Below are 22,618 nucleotides of genomic sequence, written 5' to 3'. Positions count from 1 at the left end.
TGAGACACGCCATAGCATAGAAAGTTTCCAAAACGGACAAAAACAATGAAATATGGCATGTCGAAAAAATGACCCTAGAAGCAAGGCTATAGTATGGCAAAAACGTCAAAAAATGGCATGTTCCAAAAACTGCTGAAGATGATGTAAAACTACATTAAATAGCGTGTTGAGACACGCCATAGCATAGAAAGTTTCCAAAACGGCCAAAAACAATAAAATATGGCATGTCGAAAAAATAACCTTGAAGCAAGGCTATAGTATGGCAAAAACGTCAAACAATGACATATCACAAAAACCCCTGACAACAGTTTAAAACTGCAGTAAATAGCGTTTCTAGACACGCCATAGCATAGAAAGTTTAAAAAAACTGCCAAAAACAATAAAATATGGCATGTCTAAAAAATGACACAAAAAGCAAGGCTATAGTATGGCAAAAACGTCAAGAATGACATCACAAAAACTGTTGAAAACAGTGTAAAACTTTATTAAATCGCGTGTTGAGACACACCATAGTATAGAAAGTTTCCAAAACAACCAAAAACAATAAAATACGGCATGTCGAAAAAAATGACCCTAGAAGCAAGGCTATAGTACGGCAAAAACGTCAAAAAATGACATATCTCAAAAACTGTTGAAAACAATGTAAAACTACATTAAATATAATGCTGAGACACGCCATGGCATAGAAAGTTTCCAAAATGACCAAAAACAATAAAATATGGCATGTCGAAAACATGACCCAAGAAGCAAGGCTATAGTATGGCAAAAATGGCAAAAATTGACATATCACAAAAATCCCTGAAAACAGTTTGAAGCTGCAGTGAATAGCGTTTCTAGACACGCCATAGCATAGAAAGTTTTAAAAAACTGCCAAAAACGATAAAATATTTAATGTCGAAAAAATAACCCAAAAAGCAAGGCTATAGTATGGCAAAAACGTCAAAAAATGACATATGACAAAAACCCCTGAAAACAGTTTAAAACTGCAGTAAATAGCGTTTCTAGACACGCCATAGCATAGAAAGTTTCAAAAATGGCCAAAAACAATAAAATATGGCATGTCAAAAAATGACCCTAGAAGCAAAGCTATAGTATGGCAAAAACGTCAAAAAATGGCATGTTCCAAAAACTGTTAAAGACAGTGTAAAACTACATTAAATAGCGTGTTGAGACATGTCATGGCATAGAAAGTTTCAAAAACGGCCAAAAACAATAAAATATGGCATGTCGAAAAAATGACCCAAAAAGCAAGGCTATAGTATGGCAAAAACGTCAAAAAATGACATATCTCAAAAACTGTTGAAAACAATGTAAAACTACATTAAATATAATGCTGAGACACACCATGGCATAGAAAGTTTCAAAAGCGACCAAAAACAATGAAATATGGCATGTCGAAAACATGACCCAAAAAGCAAGGCTATAGTATGGCAAAAACGTCAAAAAATAACATATCTCAAAAACTGTTGAAAACAACGTAAAACTACATTAAATAGTGTGTTGAGACACACCATAGCATAGAAAGTTTCCAAAATGACCAAAAAAAAATAAAATATGGCATGTCTAAAAAATGACCCAAGAAGCAAGGCTATAGTATGGCAAAAACGTCAAAAAATGGCATGTCCCAAAAACTGCTGAAAACAGTTTACAACTCCAGTATTTACCGTGTCTAGAAACGCCATAGCATAGAAAGTTGCAAAAACGAATGAAAACACCTAAATGTAGAGTGTTTAAAATATGACCCAAAAAGCGGCCCGATCCGGCGGGGGTAGGACCCAAAAAGCAAGGCTATAGTATGGCAAAAAAGTCAAAAAATGACATATGACAAAAACCCCTGAAAACATTTTAAAACTGCAGTAAATAGCGTTTCTAGACACGCCATAGCATAGAAAGTTTCAAAAATGGCCAAAAACAATAAAATATGGCATGTCTAAAAAATGACACAAAAAGCAAGGCTATAGTATGGCAAAAACGTCTAAAAAGGACATATTACAAAAACTGTTGAAAACAGTGTAAAACTACATTAAATAGCGTGTTGAGACACGCCATAGCATAGAAAGATTCAAAAAACTGCCAAAAACAATAAAATATTTCATGTCAAAAAATTGACCCAAAAAGCAAGGCTATAGTATGGCAAAAATGTCAAAAAATAACATCTCCCGAAAAAGGCTAAAAAACTGCATTAAAAAGCGTGTTGAGACAAGCCATAGCATAGAATGATGCAAAAAGTGCAATAAACATCATAATGTGGAATGTTAAAAAAAATTACCAAAAAAGCAAGACCACAATAATGCGAAAAATGTCAAAAAATGCCATTCATCCATCCAGACTTTCCTCTCCCCGGCCACTTCATCCAGCTCTTCCTGGGGAATCCCGAGGCGTTCCCAGGCCAGCTGAGAGACAAAGTCTCTCCAGCATGTCCTGGGTCTTCCCTGGGGCCTCCTACCAGTGGGACGTGTCCTGAAGACCTCACTAGGGAGGCATCCTAATTAGATGCCCGAGCCACCTCATCTGGATCTTCTCAATGCGGAGGAGCAGCGGCTCTACTCCGAGCTCCTCCCGGATGACTGAGCATTTCACCATTTCTCGAAGGGAGAGCCCAGCCGCCCTACGGAGGAAGCTCATTTCGGCTGCTTGTTCCTGCGATCTTGTTCTTTCGGTCACTACCCAAAGCTCGTGACCATAGGTGAGGGTAGGAACGAAGATCGACCAGTAAATCGAGTGCGCATCACTGCAGACGCTGCACTGATCCACCTCTCGATCTCCTGCTCCATCCTTCCCTCACTCGTGAACAAGACCCCGAGGTACTTAAACTCGTCCACTTGGGGCAGGATCTCCTCCCCAATCCGGAGGGGGCACTGCACCCTTTTCCAGCTGAAAACCATGACCTTGGATTCGGAGGTGCTGATTCACATCCCGGCCACTTCACACTTGGCTGTGAACCGATCCAGTGAGAGCTGAAGGTCACGGCGCGATGAAGCCAACAGGACCACATCATCTGCAACAAGCAGCGACCCCATCCTGAGGTCACCAAACCGGACCCCCTCAACACCCTGGCTGCGCCTAGAAATTCTGTCCATAAAAGTTATGAACAGAATCGGTGACAAAGGGCAGCCCTGGCGGAGTCCAACCCTCACTGGAAACAAGTCCGACTTACTGCCGGCAATGCGGACCAAGCTCCGGCACTGGTCGTACAGGGAACGGACAGCCTGTATCAGGGGGTCTGATACTCCATACTCCCGGAAAACCCCCCACAGGACTCCCCGAGGGACATGGTCGAATGCCTTCTCCAAGTCCACAAAGCACATGTGGACTGGTTGGGCAAACTCCCATGCACCCTCAAGGATCCTGCCAAGGGTCCAGAGCTGGTCCACAGTTCCACGACCAGGACGAAAACCGCATTGCTCCTTCTGGATCCAAGGTTTGACTATCCGGGCGGACCCTCATCTCCAGTACCCCTGAATAGACCTTACCAGGGAGACTGAAGAGTGTGATCCCCCTATAGTTGGAACACACCCTCCGGTCCCTCTTCTTAAAAAGAGGGACCACCACCCGAATCTGCTAGTCCAGAGGCACTGTCCCCGATGTCCACGCAATGTTGCAGAGTCGTGTCAACCACGACAGCCCCACAACATCCAGGGCCTTAAGGAACTCTGGGCGGACCTCATCCACCCCTGGGGCCCTGCCAGCAAGGAGCTTTTTGACCACCTTGGCAACCTCAGCCCACCCACCCCCGAGTCCCCAGGCCCTGCTTCCTCACCGGAAGGCGTGTCGGTGGGATTGAGGAGGTCTTCGAAGTATTCCTAACTTGTGAATTTCTTGGCATTTTATTTCATAAATTTATATTCATAAAATGTTTCATGTTTTAATTGCACAGTATACACATAGACAGGGTGTATATAGTGTTTTATTCTCTTCTCTATTAAATTTTAATAGTGTTTTTGATAACACAACATGTCTCGGATTAGATGGTTTCACGTGAAATACCACTTACTATATACTATGACCTTTTTTTGAAAAAGTTTATGACGTACTGTACTGTGACATTTTTGCAAAGTTTGCACTCTGACCGGGTTTTCTCTGGCCCTCTCTGTGTGTGGCTCTCTTTAGTTCTCCAAGAGGTCAATTTTGTGAAATAATAACCAAATAAATGTGTTCTTACTTTGCGTTGTTGAGCTTCTCTTCTTCAGTCAGGTCTTCTGTCTTCAGCAGGTCGTATCTGATGGATCCCGGCTGGATGGCATCGATCAGGTCCAGAACCGGCATACTGCTGCTGATCGATCCGTCCTACACACACAAAAATACTGCTTACAGTCAAACTGCTCCTTAAAGCAAAAAGTACACATTTATTGGGACTTCATTAAGATGTGGTGGGCATTCTTTTTGCCTGTATGACCTAAAACATGATATAAATACTTTAAAAAATTCAGGTCATAATTGAACATCTGATCTAATACATAGGATATTTTTTCCTGGCAGTTTTTAAAAATATAGTGGTTTATAAAACCTTCAAACTTCTGTATTTGGTTTTGTACACGGCTTCAGTTGTGGACAGTTTATTGACACCATATTACATCATTTCTAGGCAACAAAATCCTTAAAACATTACAAAACATTTTGCAAATTCTTACATTTTGGAGCCAGGACTTTGGCACAGAAAAAAGCGCTTAACTAAAAAAGAAAACACTGAAAAATCCCAAATAATGTGAGCTTATAATTAACAACAAAATGATTGTAAAATATATCTGTAAAACACATTTTAATGACAAATTTTCATGACTGAAGTTAATGCTTCCATGACTTTGAGGCAAATTTTGAAGACCATACAGTCTCTGAAATGACTACTGATTTTCACACTTTTAGCTATTAGAAAAAATCAATAAATAAAAAACAAATTGGTGATTTTTAAAGAAAACATTTAGGCAATTTTCCTTTTTTAGAAATTTGAGGTTTAGTAGCCATTTTTACTTTTAAAAATATTGGCCTTCTTCTTTTTCATTAAATTTTTTTGGCGATTCAAAAAAAAAAAGTTGATATTTCAAGCAAAAATAAATGAGGCTTTTTTTTCTTCTTTTCTTCTTTTTTTTGGCAATATTTAAAGGAAAAGGCTATGTTTTCTTTAAAAATCAACGAAAAATGACAATTTATAAGCAGGAAACTGTAAAAACAGGAATTATCGTTTGATTTTCACATTTCCAACTGTCCTTGAACACATCATGTTTTATTCTATTAAACTTCAGGGTATGTTTAGTTTTCCAAAAGTTTTCCAGGGCCTAGATATTGCCTGAATGAAGAACGAATGTTACCTTGAAGCTGGAGATGGTGGGTTTTCCGGCCTGTGTGAGCGTGTCGTTCACCCAGGACACGATGGTGTCGTCGTTCACTTTCTGCCCATCGCCGAGGTCCTCCAGGATGTTCAGGGTGTATCTGAGGAAACAGACAGCAGCCGGGGGACGGGTTTCAAAATAAAAGCTTCTTCAGATGCCTTCCAAGGTCTCTTTAATTCACGGTTTTTAAAGACGTGCAGATACTTCTGAAACTGAGCTCCAAATCTGACTCTCGGTATATAAATTTTTGGCAGAGTATTCCTTTAAAGGAGTTTTTTTGGACAATGAAGCAGAGCAATTACTCTCTTTACCTCTCCGAAAATACAAAGACGTGTTGTTACCTCCTCATGAGCTGCCAGAGCAGAGCGAGGGTGAGGGTTCGATTCCCTGCGTTCAGGTCCTGACCTGCGATTCCCACCAGAGAGAATTTGGCCTTCGTCTTTCCCAGCTCGACGGCGTAGTTACAGTTCTCCAGCTGGAACAGACAGGAAGTTCAGATATTTGAATGTGTTTTTACCGGAGGGGGTCTGTGACACCCACGAACGTAATAAACCCAAAAGGTGAAACAAATCTGCAGGCTTAAGGTAATTATCCCACAAACGTCATAAATTTCCCACAAACGTAATAGCAGTCACCAACTATTGGATCGGATCAGACCGCCAAGGCCCCCGCCTTCGACCGACGCCCAGCTCACATCGCACCCGACCCCTTTGGCCCCTCCTACAGGTGCTGAGCATCAACTATAATCTCTCTGAGGGAAACATCAGCTCCTGCAGTCTGTCTGTACTTTGTTAATTCACATTCTTCCTATTAAATAAATAAATTAAATTAATTAATGTTTCAGTCGTACTTTCTTCATGTTGCTGCCCAGTTTGGGGTAGGGGGGCTTGTTGACTTTGTCCCAGTCCACCGGCACCTTAATCTTCTCGTACAACTGGAAGATCACCAGAGCGTCGTCGATGTCTCTGTAACACACACACACACACACACACACACACAGAGTTTACATCACATGGACCTTCTGCAGCTCTATTTTGGCAGTTTTTTACACAAAAACATTTTTGTCAAAATTTGGAGACAACATTTTGACAATTTTTGTCCTTTAAATTTTTGGTGGATTTTTCAGGAAAACATTCTGCCTTTTTTTTCCTTGAATCTTTTTAAGAAAAAAAAGAAAAAGAAAAACATGTCCTCCAAACCCTCGGCTGTGGATCCGGAGGGCATTTTTTCTTCAAAAATCACCAAATCACATGAGCTGTCCTGCAGCGCCACCATCAGGACAATTATTAAACTCCATCTGCTTTTGAAGATATGAAATGTGAAGCAGATTTAAAAACAGGGAGGAAGAAGAAGAAGAGCGTTACGCGTAGAGGTGGTTGACCCGAGGATTGACCCCCAGAGAGTTCATCCAGTTCCTGAAGGTCCGCTCCTCCCTCGTCTCACCTGAAACATCAACAGGAAGTTTTCTTTGTTTTAATTTTATTTTAAAAAGATCTCTTTTACAAGAGAGAGTAGGCCACTGATTTAATAAAGATCAGAGATCCCTGTGTGCAGCTGAGATCTGTTTTTTCCACTGACGGATGAATCTGAACAGTTTATGAATTTAAAAAAAAAGCAGATTTGTTGTGTTCGTTGTTTGACAGGAAACTACTTTCATTTTGTTTCTGCTTGTTTCGTAACATAAAATCAGATACAGATTTGAAACATACGGATGATGCTCAAAGATTAAGGTGGTTATTGTCGTATGAAGTATTTAGATGAGCTCGTTATCTGGATGAAGCATGAGAGATGAGAAAAAAAGCTCTTAATCAACATAAACTGCAGATTTGGATTTTTTTAATGATTTTTTTGCTAGAACATTGGTAATTTATATATATTTCTCTCACATTTATTTAATGTATGTTTTTTTGCTGGTATCTGTAAAAACCTGAAGATAACACTTGCTTTGTATTGTGTTGTAATCTCAAATGGGATGCGATAAAAAAAATAAATAAATAAAAACGAACTGCAGGCGTACAAAATCATGAGATAAAACAACATTAAAATACAAAATAGGACATAATGCACAAAAATTCACAACGCTGTTTTAACACAGTGACCCCTCATTAAAAAGACGACACACACACATTCCTTCATCAATACTTTTTGACAACTTTTATGGAGTTATTTCAAAAATTAATAAAGATATAACAGGAAAAAAGGCTGTTCTGTTTGTTCTTGTTCCATCAGACCCTGACCTTTGACCTTCACACGGACACTTAAACAGTGACGGAGGCGAGCGGAGAGAGAGGACAAAGTCTGATTTACCTTCGATGGCGCTCCAGTCGATGTCCTGGTTCTCGGGTTTCTTCAGAGCCGGGTACTTGTTGAACAGATTGGCAACGAAAGCCAGGTTCAGTTTTGGGTTTCCGCGGACGACGTCTGTCGGCATGACGAACTGTCTGCAGCCGAGCCGGTCGGCCTGATCCAGCATGAGCTCGGCTCGCTTCAGGTCCTCCTTCTCCTGCAGAGAGACCACGAGGACGACGTCTCAGCTTCAGGTCAGTCCACACGTCTCATCAGAACGCTTTAAATGAACGCTGAACTTTATTTCTGTGACACACACTTAATGTTTGTCTCAGAGCGTCGACGAAACGAATTTATTGGCTACGTTTCTGTGAGTTTGATACACTTTTATAATACAATATTTCAACTGACCTGATGAGATCATTAATTAAACTCAATAATTATATCTCCATATCAATAATAATAATAATATATGACTTTATAAAAGTGATAAAATTCTTACTATTGTAAATTATTATTTTATATATTTATTATTATTATTTATTAATAATATTATAATTTCAATATTAATATCATGACAGCAGTGACATGGAAAGACTAATAGACTATAACGCTATTATTTAAAATATACAGTTATTAGAATTTGCTTTTGTTTGTTTTTAGAAAAAAAAAAAATTTAAATTTTTTTTTTTACATTTACTTGCGGGTAAATTAATTGTTATGTAAATCTGACCATAAAAATATCATATTTAGTATATTTGACTAAGTATTTGTTGGATTAATCATGAAAAAGTATTGAAAGTATTTTATGTGTTTTCTCTCGTCATGTTTCAGCTCCACACGAGAGAGACATCGTGACATTTACTCAAAACTAAAGAATATTCCAGGTGTTCGGTCTTTTCTGCGTTAAATCCAGATTTCCCTAAAATGTGGTTATTTCTGGAAGCTCTGGCAACTCAGAGAAAATGTCAAACAGAGAGCTTCAGTTTTGGGAGAATGTTTTTGGCTGCATCAGTTTTTATACGGCGCGTCGGCCGACGATGTGACTGCCGGCGACGTGCGAGTGTCTCACCCGCAGTCCTGATATGTCGATGGCGATCGGGGGGACGCCCTCCTCGTCTCCTTTGGGGGCCACCTGGTTCAGCAGGTTGTAGTACGCCTTGGAGTCCCTGAAAAACACACACAAAAAAAGTTTGGAAACGACTGCAGATTCAAGAGATCTGACCTCGAACAGAAGAAATAAAAACGTATTTAACCCCTTAGGGCCCGCCTCAATATCACACACACTCGTTATCGCTGTTTTTTAACCAACATCAGTCCTAATCATAATTACCCACAGTGCACCTGTCCTGGTGTGTGTCCTGCAGCAGAGATGAGCTGCACCTCTTTGAATTCATGATTTTAGGACATTTTAGCAATTTTAAGACATTTTTTTAGATTTTATCATTTTGAGATGTTTCAAGGATTTCATGACATTTCTAGGATTTTAGGACATTTCTCAGATTTTAAGGTTATTTCTAGAGCTTTAGGACATTTCTAGGACTTTTTGTAGGATTTCAAGACATTGCTAGGATTCTGGATTTAGGATTCTGTGTCCTCTGTGGGGGTGTGGGGGATCCTCCTCCGGCTCTTTTTTTGATCAACAAGCTCTATTTTGATGCTGTTTTATGTCTCTGACACCTTATGGAGACTAAAAGGACAAAAACTTTTCACAGTGTGAATCACTTTATTTTTTTTTAATGATTTAGAAAATGTTTGGGGGGCCACCCGGCAGCCTGTCAGGGGCCAGATTTGAGCCGCGGGCCGTAAGTTGAGTATCACTGCTTCGTATTAACTGACAGTTGATGAGGTTTGTGAGCGTGCTCTCTGTCTGTCTCTGCCTTGAGTCAGAGGTTTAGAAACTGTTTATAGTTTCAATTTTTATGTGTTTGAATTTATTTGCATTGAATCATGTTTTCTGTTTATGAGGCAGAGTGATCACATGACTCAGAGCATTTATTTCAGTCTGTGATGATTTCACTCTGTGTTTGTGTGTGTGTGTGTGTGTGTGTGTGTGTGTGTGCGTGCACTCACCTTGATGTCGGAGCTGAAGTTGTTGATTTTGGTGCAGCCGGCCTCCTCCAGGTGATAGTTGGCCCAACGCAGCAGCAGCTCCTCGGGGGAAAGTTTCATCAGATCCTCCAGACTCTCTCCGTCACGCAGCAGAGCCACCAGAGCTGCACACACACACACGCACGCACACACACACACACACACACAACACACACACGCACGCACGCACACACACACACAGACACACACACGCGCACACACACACGCACGCACACACAAACACACAGACACACACAAACACACAGACACACACACGCACGCACACACAAACACACAGACACACACACGCACACGCACACACAAACACACAGACACACACACTCGCACGCACACATATTCAAACCAATATGAGGATCTGCACTTTGAGAACTAAACTTCTGTGTGAGAACGAGACAAGACGAGACGGCGTTTCGTCTCTTTGTGCTTCAGTTCTGGTTTTCAGCTTCTCGTGCGACTTTTCTCTTTAGACTGTAAACAGCAAAGTTGGAGGTTTGTCGAATTAAAAGTACTTTCTGAGAAGTAATACTACCACTGAATATGTACTTAGTAATGCTGAAGATGGATGTGAAAAGACCAAAAATATGCTAAGTATGTAAACTCACTGTGAACATTTCCTCTGTGTCGTGTTTTTAATGTTATATTTATGTTAAATAAAAGAAAAGTTAAAAAAAAGATAAAAAATAAATAATAATCTCTGCACAAAAGCATCGACGTGACAAAATGTTGAACTGTGATGTCATGATGAGAGCTGCTGATGCTCTCACACACACACACACACACACACACACACACACACACACACACACACACACACACACACACACGGACTGACCTTCGTTCTTGCTCAGCTCGATGTCGGCGAACAGTCCGATCTTGATGACCTGCCACAGCAGACCGAGGACCAGGTGCTGCCTGCCTTCCTTCAGGTCCTCGGCTCCGATGTTCACCACGTGGCAGCCGATGGCCGACGCCGAGTTCAGAGCCAGATTCAGGTTCTCCTGTCGGACGCAACGACACGAGGCAGGATGTAAACACAAAGAGCCGTGCATCGCTGCGGCGGCTGCCTGCTCCGCCTCACGGTCCGATTCACCTGATATTTGTCTTCACGATGTTACAGAACAAACACGGCGCAAAGTTCAGCTGAATCTGCCCTTTTTTTTGGGTCCGATTGTAATTATCTGTGACAAAAAATACCGGCAGTTCCCAAACATCATGGACGAAGTTTCACAGCTTCAACCCCTTTTTAGCTAATAAATGGTGTCATTTTGGCATTTTTTTTAAAGAAAACATGCCTTTTAAAAAAGATTTTAGAAAAGATTGCCTAAAATTTTAAGTTAAGAAACGTCACAAAATAAAAAGTAAAATTGCCAAAAACTGTTAATGAAAACAGGCAATCCAAACCCGCTTTCCTAAAAGAAGAGAAAGAATAAATGGAGAGAAAAGAAAAAAAATCATCCCAAATTTTAAGTTTTGTACAAAATAGCAAAAAAACAAAAAAAATCAAATTCTGTTTTCCTAAACAAAAAAAATCACCCAAATCTAAAGTTCGGTTTAAAAATCGCCAAAATAGTTAAAGAAAAACAAAAAAACACGCTTCTCAAACCCGCTGGCTCGCGGGTTTGTTTTCTTCACCAAAGCCAAAATGAAAACTCACGTCCCTCCTCAGTGCGTATGTTGTTTTTAACACAGCCCCGCCCCCCTCATAAATAACAGACAGTCCCTAACCACAGAGGGAGGCCGGCGGGCGACAAGGAGCGCGCTCAGAACGCCGAGTCCGGTTAAATAACTCGACTTCCTGTCCAATTTTCTGAGCGTGTTTGTGCGACTCAGATTTCAGAGGGACGAACACGTTTACGGGATTTTACAGTCCAGTTTTTGTGGCTCTGACGTCACGTGACTTCCTGTCTCACCTGGATGGTGAACGGCGTGAGCTTCTTCTTGTTGATGGTCCTCTCGTCGATGGTGTCGGGGACAGAAAGGTTGATCATCTTACTAACGACAGAGAACATTTAACTGTTAGGACGCGTTCACACGGTGAAGCACAGCTTTACAGGAACACTCTGACATTTTGGGAATCACACGTCGTCTCTTTGTCTCCGAGAGTCACGCGTTCACACCGACTCGCACGTCTGCTCACGCTCTTCATTAACCCTTTAAAACCTGAGCAAACTGGCTTGATTTCTTTCATGAAAAAAACACAACAAGCAACAAGAGAAGTGACTGAAAATTAGCAAGAAATTTGTAGAAAGTAAAAGAAAATTACACTGAGAAAAAGAATAAAATAAAATAAATTAAAATAAAGTTAAAAACACAGACTTGACCTTGAAAAAATCCTTTAAAAACTTATAATAATAATGTGACATAATTTTACAAATGTAATTATGATAATTATAGTTTTTTTCCGTGCTGTTTGCCATGGTAATTTTTCTTTAGCTCTCTTTAAAAAAAATCTAAATCCGCTCATTTCTTGCAATTTGAAAGAGATGTATTACTAAGTTGCTCATTGCCTTTTTTCATGTTTGAAAGAAATCACACCAATTTACTCGAATTCAAAGGCTGAAATACTCGCTCCAGGTTTCTTAAATGTCTTGTTTTGTTCAACAAAAATTGGCTAATTCAAAAATATTAAATCGACTGTAAAGTCAGACCAAAGAGAGCCTAAAACATCGAACATTCGCATTTAAAATGACGGCAAGAGACAAAATTAGAAAAAAACAAACAGATTTTCACCAAGCTCAAACGGATTGTCATGGAAAAAAATGTCAAACTTTTCCATGATTTTTCAAGAATTCGCCGCACAGACGGCTTTCACATGGACATGAATAACCTGTTTATGAGGTTGATTCTGGTTATTCTCATATTCAGAATTTGGAGCACAGAGAAATCGGGTTTTTCTGTAAAGACGTCTTTTTTCTTTCAGAGTCCGTGAGCAGATTCTGGTTTCTCTTCAGCAGAATCTGCCGTTTACAGGCTCAAACTCAGAAATGAAACAGCGAATTCGTGTCCGCGTAAACACAAAGATTGTGTCTGCAGCACTTGCCGGCCTGGTTACAGTTTTCCAGGTTTTCCATGACCGTGGGAATGACCGTTTCCAAAATGTCAAACTGTTTCTCTACTGAGACGTGTAACTCTGGTACCAGAGGACGATGCCGTCTCCCATGGCGGTGAACAGGTCGTTGCTGTTGGGGTCCATCGGCAGGACGTGTTTACAGTCGGCATCCTTCTCCAGAGCTTTGTTGATCCAGTTCACAAAGGCCACCTTCTCCTCCTCTGCAGGCGGAGAAACCTCACGTCAGATCACACAGACGAAAATAAGATAAAAAAAAAAAAAAATGTTCAAAAAACAAATTAAAAACGTTTTTTTTTTTTTAATCGGCAAAAAGTATTTAAGAAACAAAAAAACGACTAAATGTATTCCTGAAAAACCTTTTGAAGAAAAAGTCTCTTTTTTTTATTTAAAAGAAAACATGCTGTCCAAACCGGCGACATGCTGTCTTTAAAAAATTGTGAAAACAAAAAAATAGAAAAAAAAGAAAAGAAAAAAAATATCTAAGGAAAAAGGGAAAATGTTTTTTGTTAAAAACTGCCATAAATTTTAAAGAAATTTTCCAAAAATTCACTAAAAGTGTTTAAAGAAAAAAGGAATCACTATAAGTATTTTAGAAACAAACAAAAAAAATGCCAAAATGCATTCCTTAAAAATCACCAACGCTTTGAAACGTGGACTCATCAGACGCCGAATATGAAGGAAACGGTTTTACCGGAGTACGAGTGCTGAGTGCCCGACTGCTCTGAGGTTCCCGCCACGTTACAGATTCCCTCCTTCTTATTGATCGCCTTCCTGAAGGTCTTCGCCACCTCGCTGCTCTTCAGTCCGTGGACCACCTGGAGGAACAAACGAGACAGAAAGTGTCATCTTCTCACGTCAAAGACGGTTTTAAAAAAATGGGGCACGGGCGCCTGGTGGCTCAGTGGACAGAGCGGCGCCCCATGTACAGAGGTTATATCCTCGCCACAGCGGCCGCGGGTTCGATTCCGGCCTCGACCCTTTGCTGCACGTCGCCCCCTCTCTCTCTTTCTCCCCCTTTCACGCTTAAACTGTCCATTAGAAGTTAGAAAAACCCACAAAAACACCACACACCCCCTCCCACCACCCAAGCAGCCAGAGTAATGCAAATATGTTTTAATTATCAGTTTTTTTTTGGATTATTTTTAATCCCTGCTATTTTTAGTTTATTAAAGTTATTTTTTTAATGATTTTTAAAAAAAATTATTGTTGTATTTTTAAGTCCTGCAAAACTGTTTTTTTGTTCTTTTTCATTTTATTGACTTTATATTTTTTAAATTTCATTGTTGCAATTTTTTTGTCCTGCAAAATGGCATTTTTTGTTAATTGTTTTTGATTATTGACTTTCTTTATTTTTAATATTTTTACTGTTGTAACTTTTTGTCTTGTACTACATATTCAATGATTTTCAGCATTTTATTGTTGCAAGTTATAGTTTTGCAACATTTTATTTATGGTTGTTTCTTTAATTTTATTGACTTCGTATTTATTGATTTTTAACATTTTATTCATTTGTTCATAGTTTATTTTTTTGTGTGTGTTTTTATATACTGTCTATCTTTCAGTAGATTTCTGAGTTACGTCAGAAAGTCTTTTAATTTGGAGGAAACAGCTTCATCCTGCCTGTGTATGAGTCCATGTGACCTTTGACCTGCAGGCTCACCTGAGTGAACTCGTCAAAGGTGAGCTGGTCGCTGGTCTGGGTCAGCTCCTGGACGATCTCTCGGACCTTGTAGCCCGGCAGCGCCAAGTTAGCGGCTTTGAAAAGCTCCGTCAGCTCGTCTTTACTGATGAAGCCGTTGTTGTCCACATCTGGAGGACAGAGGGGTTAGAGGTCACACACGGGGGACAGAGGACAAAACCTTCACGCCACTTTCATACAGGACACCTGCAGTGTGGAGCTTAACTGAATACACTGAGCACAACTTTTAACCCTTTCAGACCTGGAGATTTCAGAAAATATCAAAATGTTTTCTGGAAATTTCACCAAAAGTTTAAAAAAAAAAATCACACAAAAAGCCACACAATAGCCAAAATGTCTCCTTTCAAATCACCAATTAACAATTTTAAAACAACTGAAAAGAAAACCTTTTCTTTAAAAATCACCAAAAAATGTAAGAAAAACAAATCACACAATATGTTCAAAGAATTTTTTTAAATATTTAAAAAAAAAATCAAAATGTATTCAAAATGTATGACCTGCACAATCTGCTTCTATGTTGTTGTTTTGCTGTTTTGATTTTAATTGTGCAAATAAATGATGAAGAAAAAAAAAAGGATTTGCTCATTTCATTTGTGTTTTACACAAAGTCACAACTTCTTTGGAATTGTAATAGTATAAACTGGTGAAAATCAGAAATGTTTTTTGAATGTTTCTGCTGCTCTGCTCTCAGGTTGAATCAAAAACAAAAGAGGAAATGACATCGTTGGCTCTCTTACCAATTTTGGCAAAAGCTTCTCGGAGTTCCTCCAGCTCCTCGGCAGAGATCGGCGTTGTGGCGGCCATATTTGGAACCTGAAACTGACACAGAACACAAAAACATCCTTAAATGTAAAGTCAGAGCCTGCAGGACGCGCTGGCCGCGGGACGCGCTGGCCGCGGGACGCGCTGGCCGCGGGACGCGCTGGCCGCAGGGACGCGCTGGCCGCCGGGACGCGCTGGCCGCAGGGACGCGCTGGCTAGATTTTGTTTGCTGACAGATTTTATTTAAAGCTAATAAACTTCTGCCTGCAGCTTTCATGTTTGGTGTTTTCATCTCCACAAGACGGCAAAAATGTTGGACTCTTCCTTTAAAGCTCATAAAGAGACGATCAGAGGTTTTAAAAACTGTTTATAGTTTTAATTTTGTACATTATGTGTTTTTAATTGAACTGCATTTAATCGTGTTTCACCGATGAGGAAGAGTGAAGCGATTCAGAGAAGTAAGTGATCTCATGTACGAGTCCGCTTTATTTCAGTCTGTGATGATTCACTCTGTGTGTGTGTGTGTGTGTGTGTGTTAGTGTGTGTGTGTTAGTGTGTGTGTGTGTGTGTGTGTGTGTTAGTGTGTGTGTGTGTGTGTGTGTGCAGATCCTTTTTTGGTGGTGTCGGCGTTAAATGTGAAGATGGAGGAGGACGTTAAAAAAAGGCTGGTTGTTTGTTTTCCACTTTAAACCACAAAGAAAAGGACTGACTTTAACTCTGCAGACGAGCGGTCGACTTCCTGACGGTGACACGTGACGAGAGGACACACACCCTGTGAAGTCATTCAGACATTCTTACATCACACACGTAACATACTGAGAGGTCTGTGCTGCTCATTCAATTTTTTTGTCTTTTAGAAATTTTGTTTGGCCAGAAACAAAATTTCACCTAAATCCAGTTTTTCTTTCAAAAGAAATATTTAAATAAAACCACGATCTTTCCCAAACTGGAAAAAGTGCCTTCGTTGCTTAAAACTCTAAAACTCTTCACACAGAACTCAGGACGTGAACGTCGGTCCTGCGGTTTCTTCAGCCTCCGTCCATCTCACACACCTCTGCACCACAAACAAAACGCTTTCTTCTCTGGAAAATCGTCACTGAACATTAACCAGCCGGCAGATGTTAAAAACGAATTCATCATTTCTTACAACAAATATTTGGTAAAATAAATTTGCTGTATAAAAACAATAGTTATGGGACGGGTCGAGGGAAATTTGTAATATTACAAATTCTAAATTTAGACAGAAATATTTTCAGTTTCAGTGTAAATGCAGATCAGGTCTAAACATCATTTATCAGTCTCATTAACTACAAATAATCGGTATTGACCCTGAAAAACACGATATTGGTCGACCCCTAAAACAAGAGTGAAAATCTTGTTGTCCTCTAAGACATAATCTACAGTTGAAAAATAACTCGGAATAAATCATAATATATGTAGCAACAAAAAATCACAATGATATTGTATCCTGACTGAAATATTGTGATAATATCGTGTCGTTAATTAAAGTATCGTGATCATTTTCTTTAGTGACGAAGGTATCGTGGAGCCTTTGGTGATTCCCTGATTTCTCGATGTCTTTATCACATTTGCATCGCTCTCCAACCGACTGAAAGATCATTGAACTCAAACATGTTCATTCTCAACTGATTCAGACAGCAAGAAGCTTTACCGAAGAACAAACAACCGCAGCGGAAAAAACAGCGGTAAATATCACTGTTTAACCCTTAAGGCCCCGCTTTAATATCCCACACACATCGCTCAAAATGTGCTTTTCAAAGTAAAGCTCTAAAAAATATTATACATTAATTGTATTTCCTATTTTCACAACTTTATTTTTTAACCAGCATCAGTCCTAATCATAAATATCAAATACTCAGTAATTTTCAGAATTTAAACCCTTTAAATGCCAGGTTTTTGTCTCGATGCCACTATGTTTTCAGATGGAAAAAAACACAAAAATGACTGATGTTGAGTCTCCTCCTCCTCAGTGTGTGAGCGTAGCTGCTGACAGTCTGGGATCTGTCAGTGTGTGAGTGTAGCTGCTGACAGTCTGGGATATGTCAGTGTGTGAGTGTAGCTGCTGACAGTCTGGGATATGTCAGTGTGTGAGTGTAGCTGCTGACAGTCTGGGATATGTCAGTGATCAGCAGCTACATTGACTGTGACAGGTCACCTAGTGGAAATAGCATGTATTTCCTCCATATGCCAAATATGGTCAAAATGACCTCATCAGGTGGAAAATAGTCAAAATGACAAATTCAGAGTCAAATAAAATCCAAGAAGGGAACAGAGTGAAACGTCGATGTGTTACTGAGCAGATTAAACGTTTTATTTTGTCAAACATGTGCAGCTGCAGACACTGACGATAAGATCACATCGATCCCATCAGCTCAACTGAGAAACCGAAACCAAAGACATTTTTGGAAACTTTGCCAAAAAACATATACAAAAACAGATTCTTTTTTTTCTGTCAACCATCAAATCGTTGCACTTTTATTTGAAACTGAATCGAATGAAATGACTGAACCTCATCGTCCATTTGCCACCTGCACTGAAATCTGACGCATTTCTGTTGTTTCCTCCTTTGAAATTCAGTGAACTGTTGCAGCAGCTCGTCGGCTGAGAGGACGGAGGATTTATCACAAGTCGACAGCTTCCTGCTCAGCTCGGCCTTCGCTGTCGGATCCTTGCTGATAAAATGTATCTGATTTCAGACGTCTCATCGGAAATGTTTTCATGCATCAGACTGCAGATCAAACTACAGCAGCTGAGAGGATTTCATGTGTGCAAATGGCTTTTAAGAGATATTTGGTGTTTTTGCAGCTTCGCAGTGTAAATGTGGCGCCGGCTGTCTGCAGAGTGGAGCCGCTGTTTTCTGCCGGCGCTGCAGACGCAGAACTGAAATAAACGCGGCAGCAGTTTGAAACTCGTCTTCAGTTTGAGCTCTTTGTAGTGAAATGACTCAGTGTGACATTTAAACCGCTGCACTTCTACTTTATTTCTCAACTTCCTTCATTAACTCTTTTCAGCAGCAGGTATTATTTAAATGACTTCAGAATTAATATCAATGTTTCTGCTGTTTTAGTGACTATTTACATATCAGACACATCAAACATCGCAGCGAAAGGTGATTATATACGTGGTTCTGTGCAGAGGGAGGCTTTTATATGGTTATTCGGTTCTCACAGGAACTTTATTTAATCTAAATTTAAGAAGCGTTTCTGCATCTTAGGGCAAGTGAGATTTAAGCCTTTATAAAACTTTTTCACGACACTTGGAAAGAGTTTCAACAGTAGCCAAAAACATGTTCCCAGGTTGAATATTTAAGGTTAGGGGGAATTTTATTCCATTTTTCAAGTAATTATTGTACATAAAGCGTGTTTATTTGGTGATGTTAATGCAAGAGGCATTCTGTAAATTATTATTAATATTGTATTTTTTAATGTTACCCAATTATTTGGGGCTTTTTTTTTTTTAAAAAAAAAAAAGAATGTCAGAAAAAAAAAGAAAAGATTAACCCTTTAGGGCCCAATTTAATATCACACACACTCGTATCACTCTGCACACAATATGCAGTTTTTAAAAACAAGCTATGAAAAAATATCATACATTAATATTATTTATTTATTTATTTATTTAACCAACATCGATCCTAATCATAAATATCAAGTATGTATTAATTTTCAGAATTTAACCCTTTAAATATCAGGTTTTTAGCATTTAAAGGCCAAAAACCTGATATTTTAGACTCACTGTCGGAGCTGAGCTGGAAACTCACAGATAAAACTAAAATAAACAGTTTTACCGACATGTATGCCGGATGCATGAACACAGACAAAATTATCAAAAAATGACAAGCACCTAAAATGCACCAAACAGTCTTCAAGGGGTTAATAAAAAAATCTCACCTCCAATGTGAAAGCATCAGAAACTTTCAGTCAGAGGAGCTCGACTCATTTTAACTTTTAGACTGTTGAATGACTTTTCGGGAAGTGAAGGCGTTTTTTCGGCTCATTGATGAGCCGCAGACAGTTTCTTTCCTTTTAGCTGCATCTGTTTTGTTCTTTAATGGATTCATGGTTGCAGCTCTATAAACAATTAAATGATTATCTGTTTTACAAATTCATCAGAAAAGACAAAAACAGCCGTTTGTTCTTGTTTCTCAAACTTGCTGCTTTTTTCTAGTATTGTTGTTTTTTTAATCACTATAAACTGGATATGACTGAGTTATAAAAATAACACTTTTGAAGTCGACTTGGGAAAATTTTAGATTTACATTTTTACATTTTTGGTACATTTTAAACACACACTGGTTAATTAATTAAAAAAAGAAACTGTCGCACACAGCATGCCAGCTTTTACTGGGAACAAACCTCCAAAATCATACGCAGCTACAACGAAACAGGAAGTCTTCTGTTGGAAATGCAACTTGCAAAATAAAATGTAAAGTTTTCTGTTTAAAAAAACAGATTCTCCTTTGATCTGATTTCACAAAAAATATTCACTAACTGATGAACTGTTTCATACGCTGGGTAAAAATTAAAAATACAAAAAAATAGTTGGTTTCAGCGTTTCTCAAGTTCTCAAATGTGAGAATATGCTTTTTTTCCCTTTCTTTTTTAAATCACTTTAAGATGAATATCTTTGAGGTTCATACAAAAAATGGGACACAAAATGGGGGGGGGGGGTTGTTGGGACAAAATTTTTATTTTTCATATATTCATATATTTTTTTGTTTGGTTGTTTTTTACACTCACTTTATTTGGTTTATTTGCTACTTTTCAGATTATTTTCTTGTATTTTTTTACTAATGTGTTGCTGTTTTTCGGACATGTCTTGTTAAGTTGCTCTCTGTCTTCTCCTCATGTTTTCATCAAACCACAGTTGCTCTGGTTTCAAAGGGTTAAGTATTATAGATGACTTATCGACAGTAGTAACTATAACCTGCAGCTGTCAGATTAATGTGGAGGGAAAAGGTTCATATTTCTGTCTGAAGTGTGTGAAGCTGAAGCATCAAGTACCAGAAAGTATAAAACTGTTTACAACGTTTGATTTCTTAAAGAAACAACGTTTGAATGACGAAGCAGAAAACTGCACCTGAGTGCAGTATTTGAGTAAATGTACTTGATTACTTTGCACCTCTGCAATCAAAATGAGACAATTAAACAGGAGTGTGTGTGAGCAGCGTGGTGTGTGTGTGTGTGTGTGTGTGAGCAGCGTGGCGTGTGTGTGTGTGTGTGTGTGTGTGTGTGTGTGTGTGTGTGTGTGAGCGTGCAGCAGATTTGCATGTGCAGAGCCTCATCAGCCTCACACGTGTCTCACTTTTCTGAACTAAATCTAAGAAATAAAGAAGAACCTGAGGATGCTCAGCGAGCTGAGCTGTTGGCGGAGGGATTTTTCTGCAGTTGAAGTGAAGCTAACCACAAACTTCCTCCTCGGCTCACTGCACTGGTTTAACTTCTGCTTCCTCCCCCTGAAGGCCTCACTCTGCCTCCAACTGCTGGCTGCAGTTTCAGCTCTTTAAAACGCTTTGAAACTGTTTCTGTGTCAAACGTGCAAAGATATCAAAACGTAGGCGATGCAGGTTGAAATTTTAGCTGCTGCTGTGGTCTTTGTTTAAGAATTTGGACTATTTGTGCGCACAAACCTGGAGCGCAGAGACGGACGGCCGAGGTCCGCGTTATGAAAATACATTCACTTGCAAAATCATGGGATTACAGACTCGCGGCTTCCTCCTCTGATCTCTTCTGCCTTTGCAAACACACTGAATCGAACAGAAATCTTTTCTAGAGTCTTTGAACGCACCGTGAGGCCTTCAGGAGCACCTGCGTGGACGCGAGGCCGTCTGATGTCGTGTGCAGTTACCTGAGAGGTGAGGCGAGGCGGCTGCTGGGTCTCTGCTGCGTCTGGCTGCTGTGCTGCTCACTGCTTGACAGGCAGTGCACTGAGTCACCGCCGACAACGCGTCTATTCAAATCTACGAGGAAGGAAGTGACATGCAACACTTCAGAAACAGGAATCAAAGGCGTTTTGTCTTTATATGGCGATGCACGCTGAAGGAGAGTCAAGGTGACCCCCAGTGCGGGATTCTGGGTGTTAGAGACCAGTTTTACATTTTCAGAGCGCCAGAGGACAATCTAGAAAAGTTCATTTTTAGTGTCTCATCATAAACAAGGCAGAGACAGACAGAGAGCACGCTCACAAACCTCATCAACTGTCAGTTAATACGAAGCAGTGATACTCAACTTACGGCCCGCGGCTCAAATCTGGCCCCTGACAGGCTGCCGGGTGGCCCCCCAAACATTTTCTAAATCATTAAAAAAAAATAAAGTGATTCACACTGAATAGTTTTTGTCCTTTTGGTCTCCATAAGGTGTCAGAGACATAAAACAGCATCAAAATAGAGCTTGTTGATCAAAAAAAGAGCCAGAGGAGGATCCCCCACACCCCCGACAGAGCTGAGACACTGATGACACTGAAGTCCGAAAATCCTAGAAACAACCTTAAAATCCTAGAAATGTTCAAAAATAAAAAAAAATCCTAAAACCCTACAAACATCCAACAATCCTAGAAATGTCCTAAAATATTTTTAAAAAGTCCTAAAACCCTAGAAATATCCAAAAAATCATGAAGCGTCGCAAATCCAAGAAATGACAAAAAATCATGAAATGTACTAAAAATCCTAAAAAATGTACAAGATTTTAGACACATCCTATAATCCTGGAAATGTCCTAAAATCTTTGTGACATCACAAAATCCTAGAAATGTCCTAAACTTGTCTTTAAACTCAAAAAACGGCCTCTTATATCACAGCCAGAAACTGTAAAAACTGAAATTATCGTTGGTCCTTGAACACATCATGTGTTAATGCACAGATTTGAGGAATAACATTTCATGCCCCTTCCAAAACTGTCAAGGCCTGGAAATTGCTATTTGTAAATACCACGAGTTTTCTGGGTTTTCCATGACCGTATGAACCCCGAACAATGAAAAATAGACAGAAAAATTAAAAAATGCACTTCAGTATATGGACAGGGGTGTCCACATACTTTTGTCCGGATACTGTAACAATCAGAAACGTGTAATGACGTAAAAACGTAAAATACACGCTGTGTAGTACTTCATCCGCCTACAAGATACCTGCTACAAGTAATAAAACTACAACAGCAGAAGTACATCTCACCTGTCAAACCTCCGTCTGTGTTTGTTTACGTAAATCCACAAACTCTTTAACGCTTCCGCTCCCGGTTTCCCGGAAAATGTCCGTTTAGATGGCTGCATTTGTTTGTGTATTTGTTTGTTTGTGTATTTGTTTGTTTGTTTGTTTGTTTGTTTGTTTGTCTCTGGCGCACGGGGACA

General features: G+C 39.6%; 2 protein-coding genes across 2 annotated transcripts in view; both read right to left on the bottom strand.

Moving 5' to 3' along the window:
* LOC121948665 (TGF-beta receptor type-2-like) overlaps positions 1 to 2,774 on the bottom strand; it is a 12,202-nt gene extending 9,428 nt beyond the window's left edge. Inside the window, exon 1 of the mRNA XM_042494065.1 lies at positions 2,711 to 2,774. Within this exon, the coding sequence (XP_042349999.1) occupies positions 2,711 to 2,774 (64 nt within the window). The remainder of the gene's footprint in view (positions 1 to 2,710) is intronic.
* Positions 2,775 to 4,137: 1,363 nt separating this feature from the next.
* lcp1 (lymphocyte cytosolic protein 1 (L-plastin)) lies at positions 4,138 to 21,208 on the bottom strand. Its single transcript, XM_042495236.1, has 15 exons — positions 21,125 to 21,208; positions 15,232 to 15,313; positions 14,456 to 14,604; positions 13,487 to 13,610; positions 12,863 to 12,995; positions 11,636 to 11,717; positions 10,558 to 10,723; positions 9,687 to 9,829; positions 8,686 to 8,781; positions 7,635 to 7,830; positions 6,692 to 6,770; positions 6,178 to 6,292; positions 5,669 to 5,802; positions 5,307 to 5,427; positions 4,138 to 4,287 (listed from the first exon to the last, which is right to left on the bottom strand). The coding sequence occupies exons 2-15, from the start codon at positions 15,296 to 15,298 to the stop codon at positions 4,159 to 4,161; spliced, it is 1,734 nt and encodes a 577-aa protein (XP_042351170.1). The 5' UTR covers positions 15,299 to 15,313; positions 21,125 to 21,208; the 3' UTR covers positions 4,138 to 4,158.
* Positions 21,209 to 22,618: the final 1,410 nt, after the last annotated feature.

The sequence above is a fragment of the Plectropomus leopardus genome, chromosome 10, assembly GCF_008729295.1.
Source record: "Plectropomus leopardus isolate mb chromosome 10, YSFRI_Pleo_2.0, whole genome shotgun sequence".
NCBI lineage: Eukaryota > Metazoa > Chordata > Actinopteri > Perciformes > Serranidae > Plectropomus > Plectropomus leopardus.
This window is presented reverse-complemented; position numbering and strand designations above follow the sequence as displayed.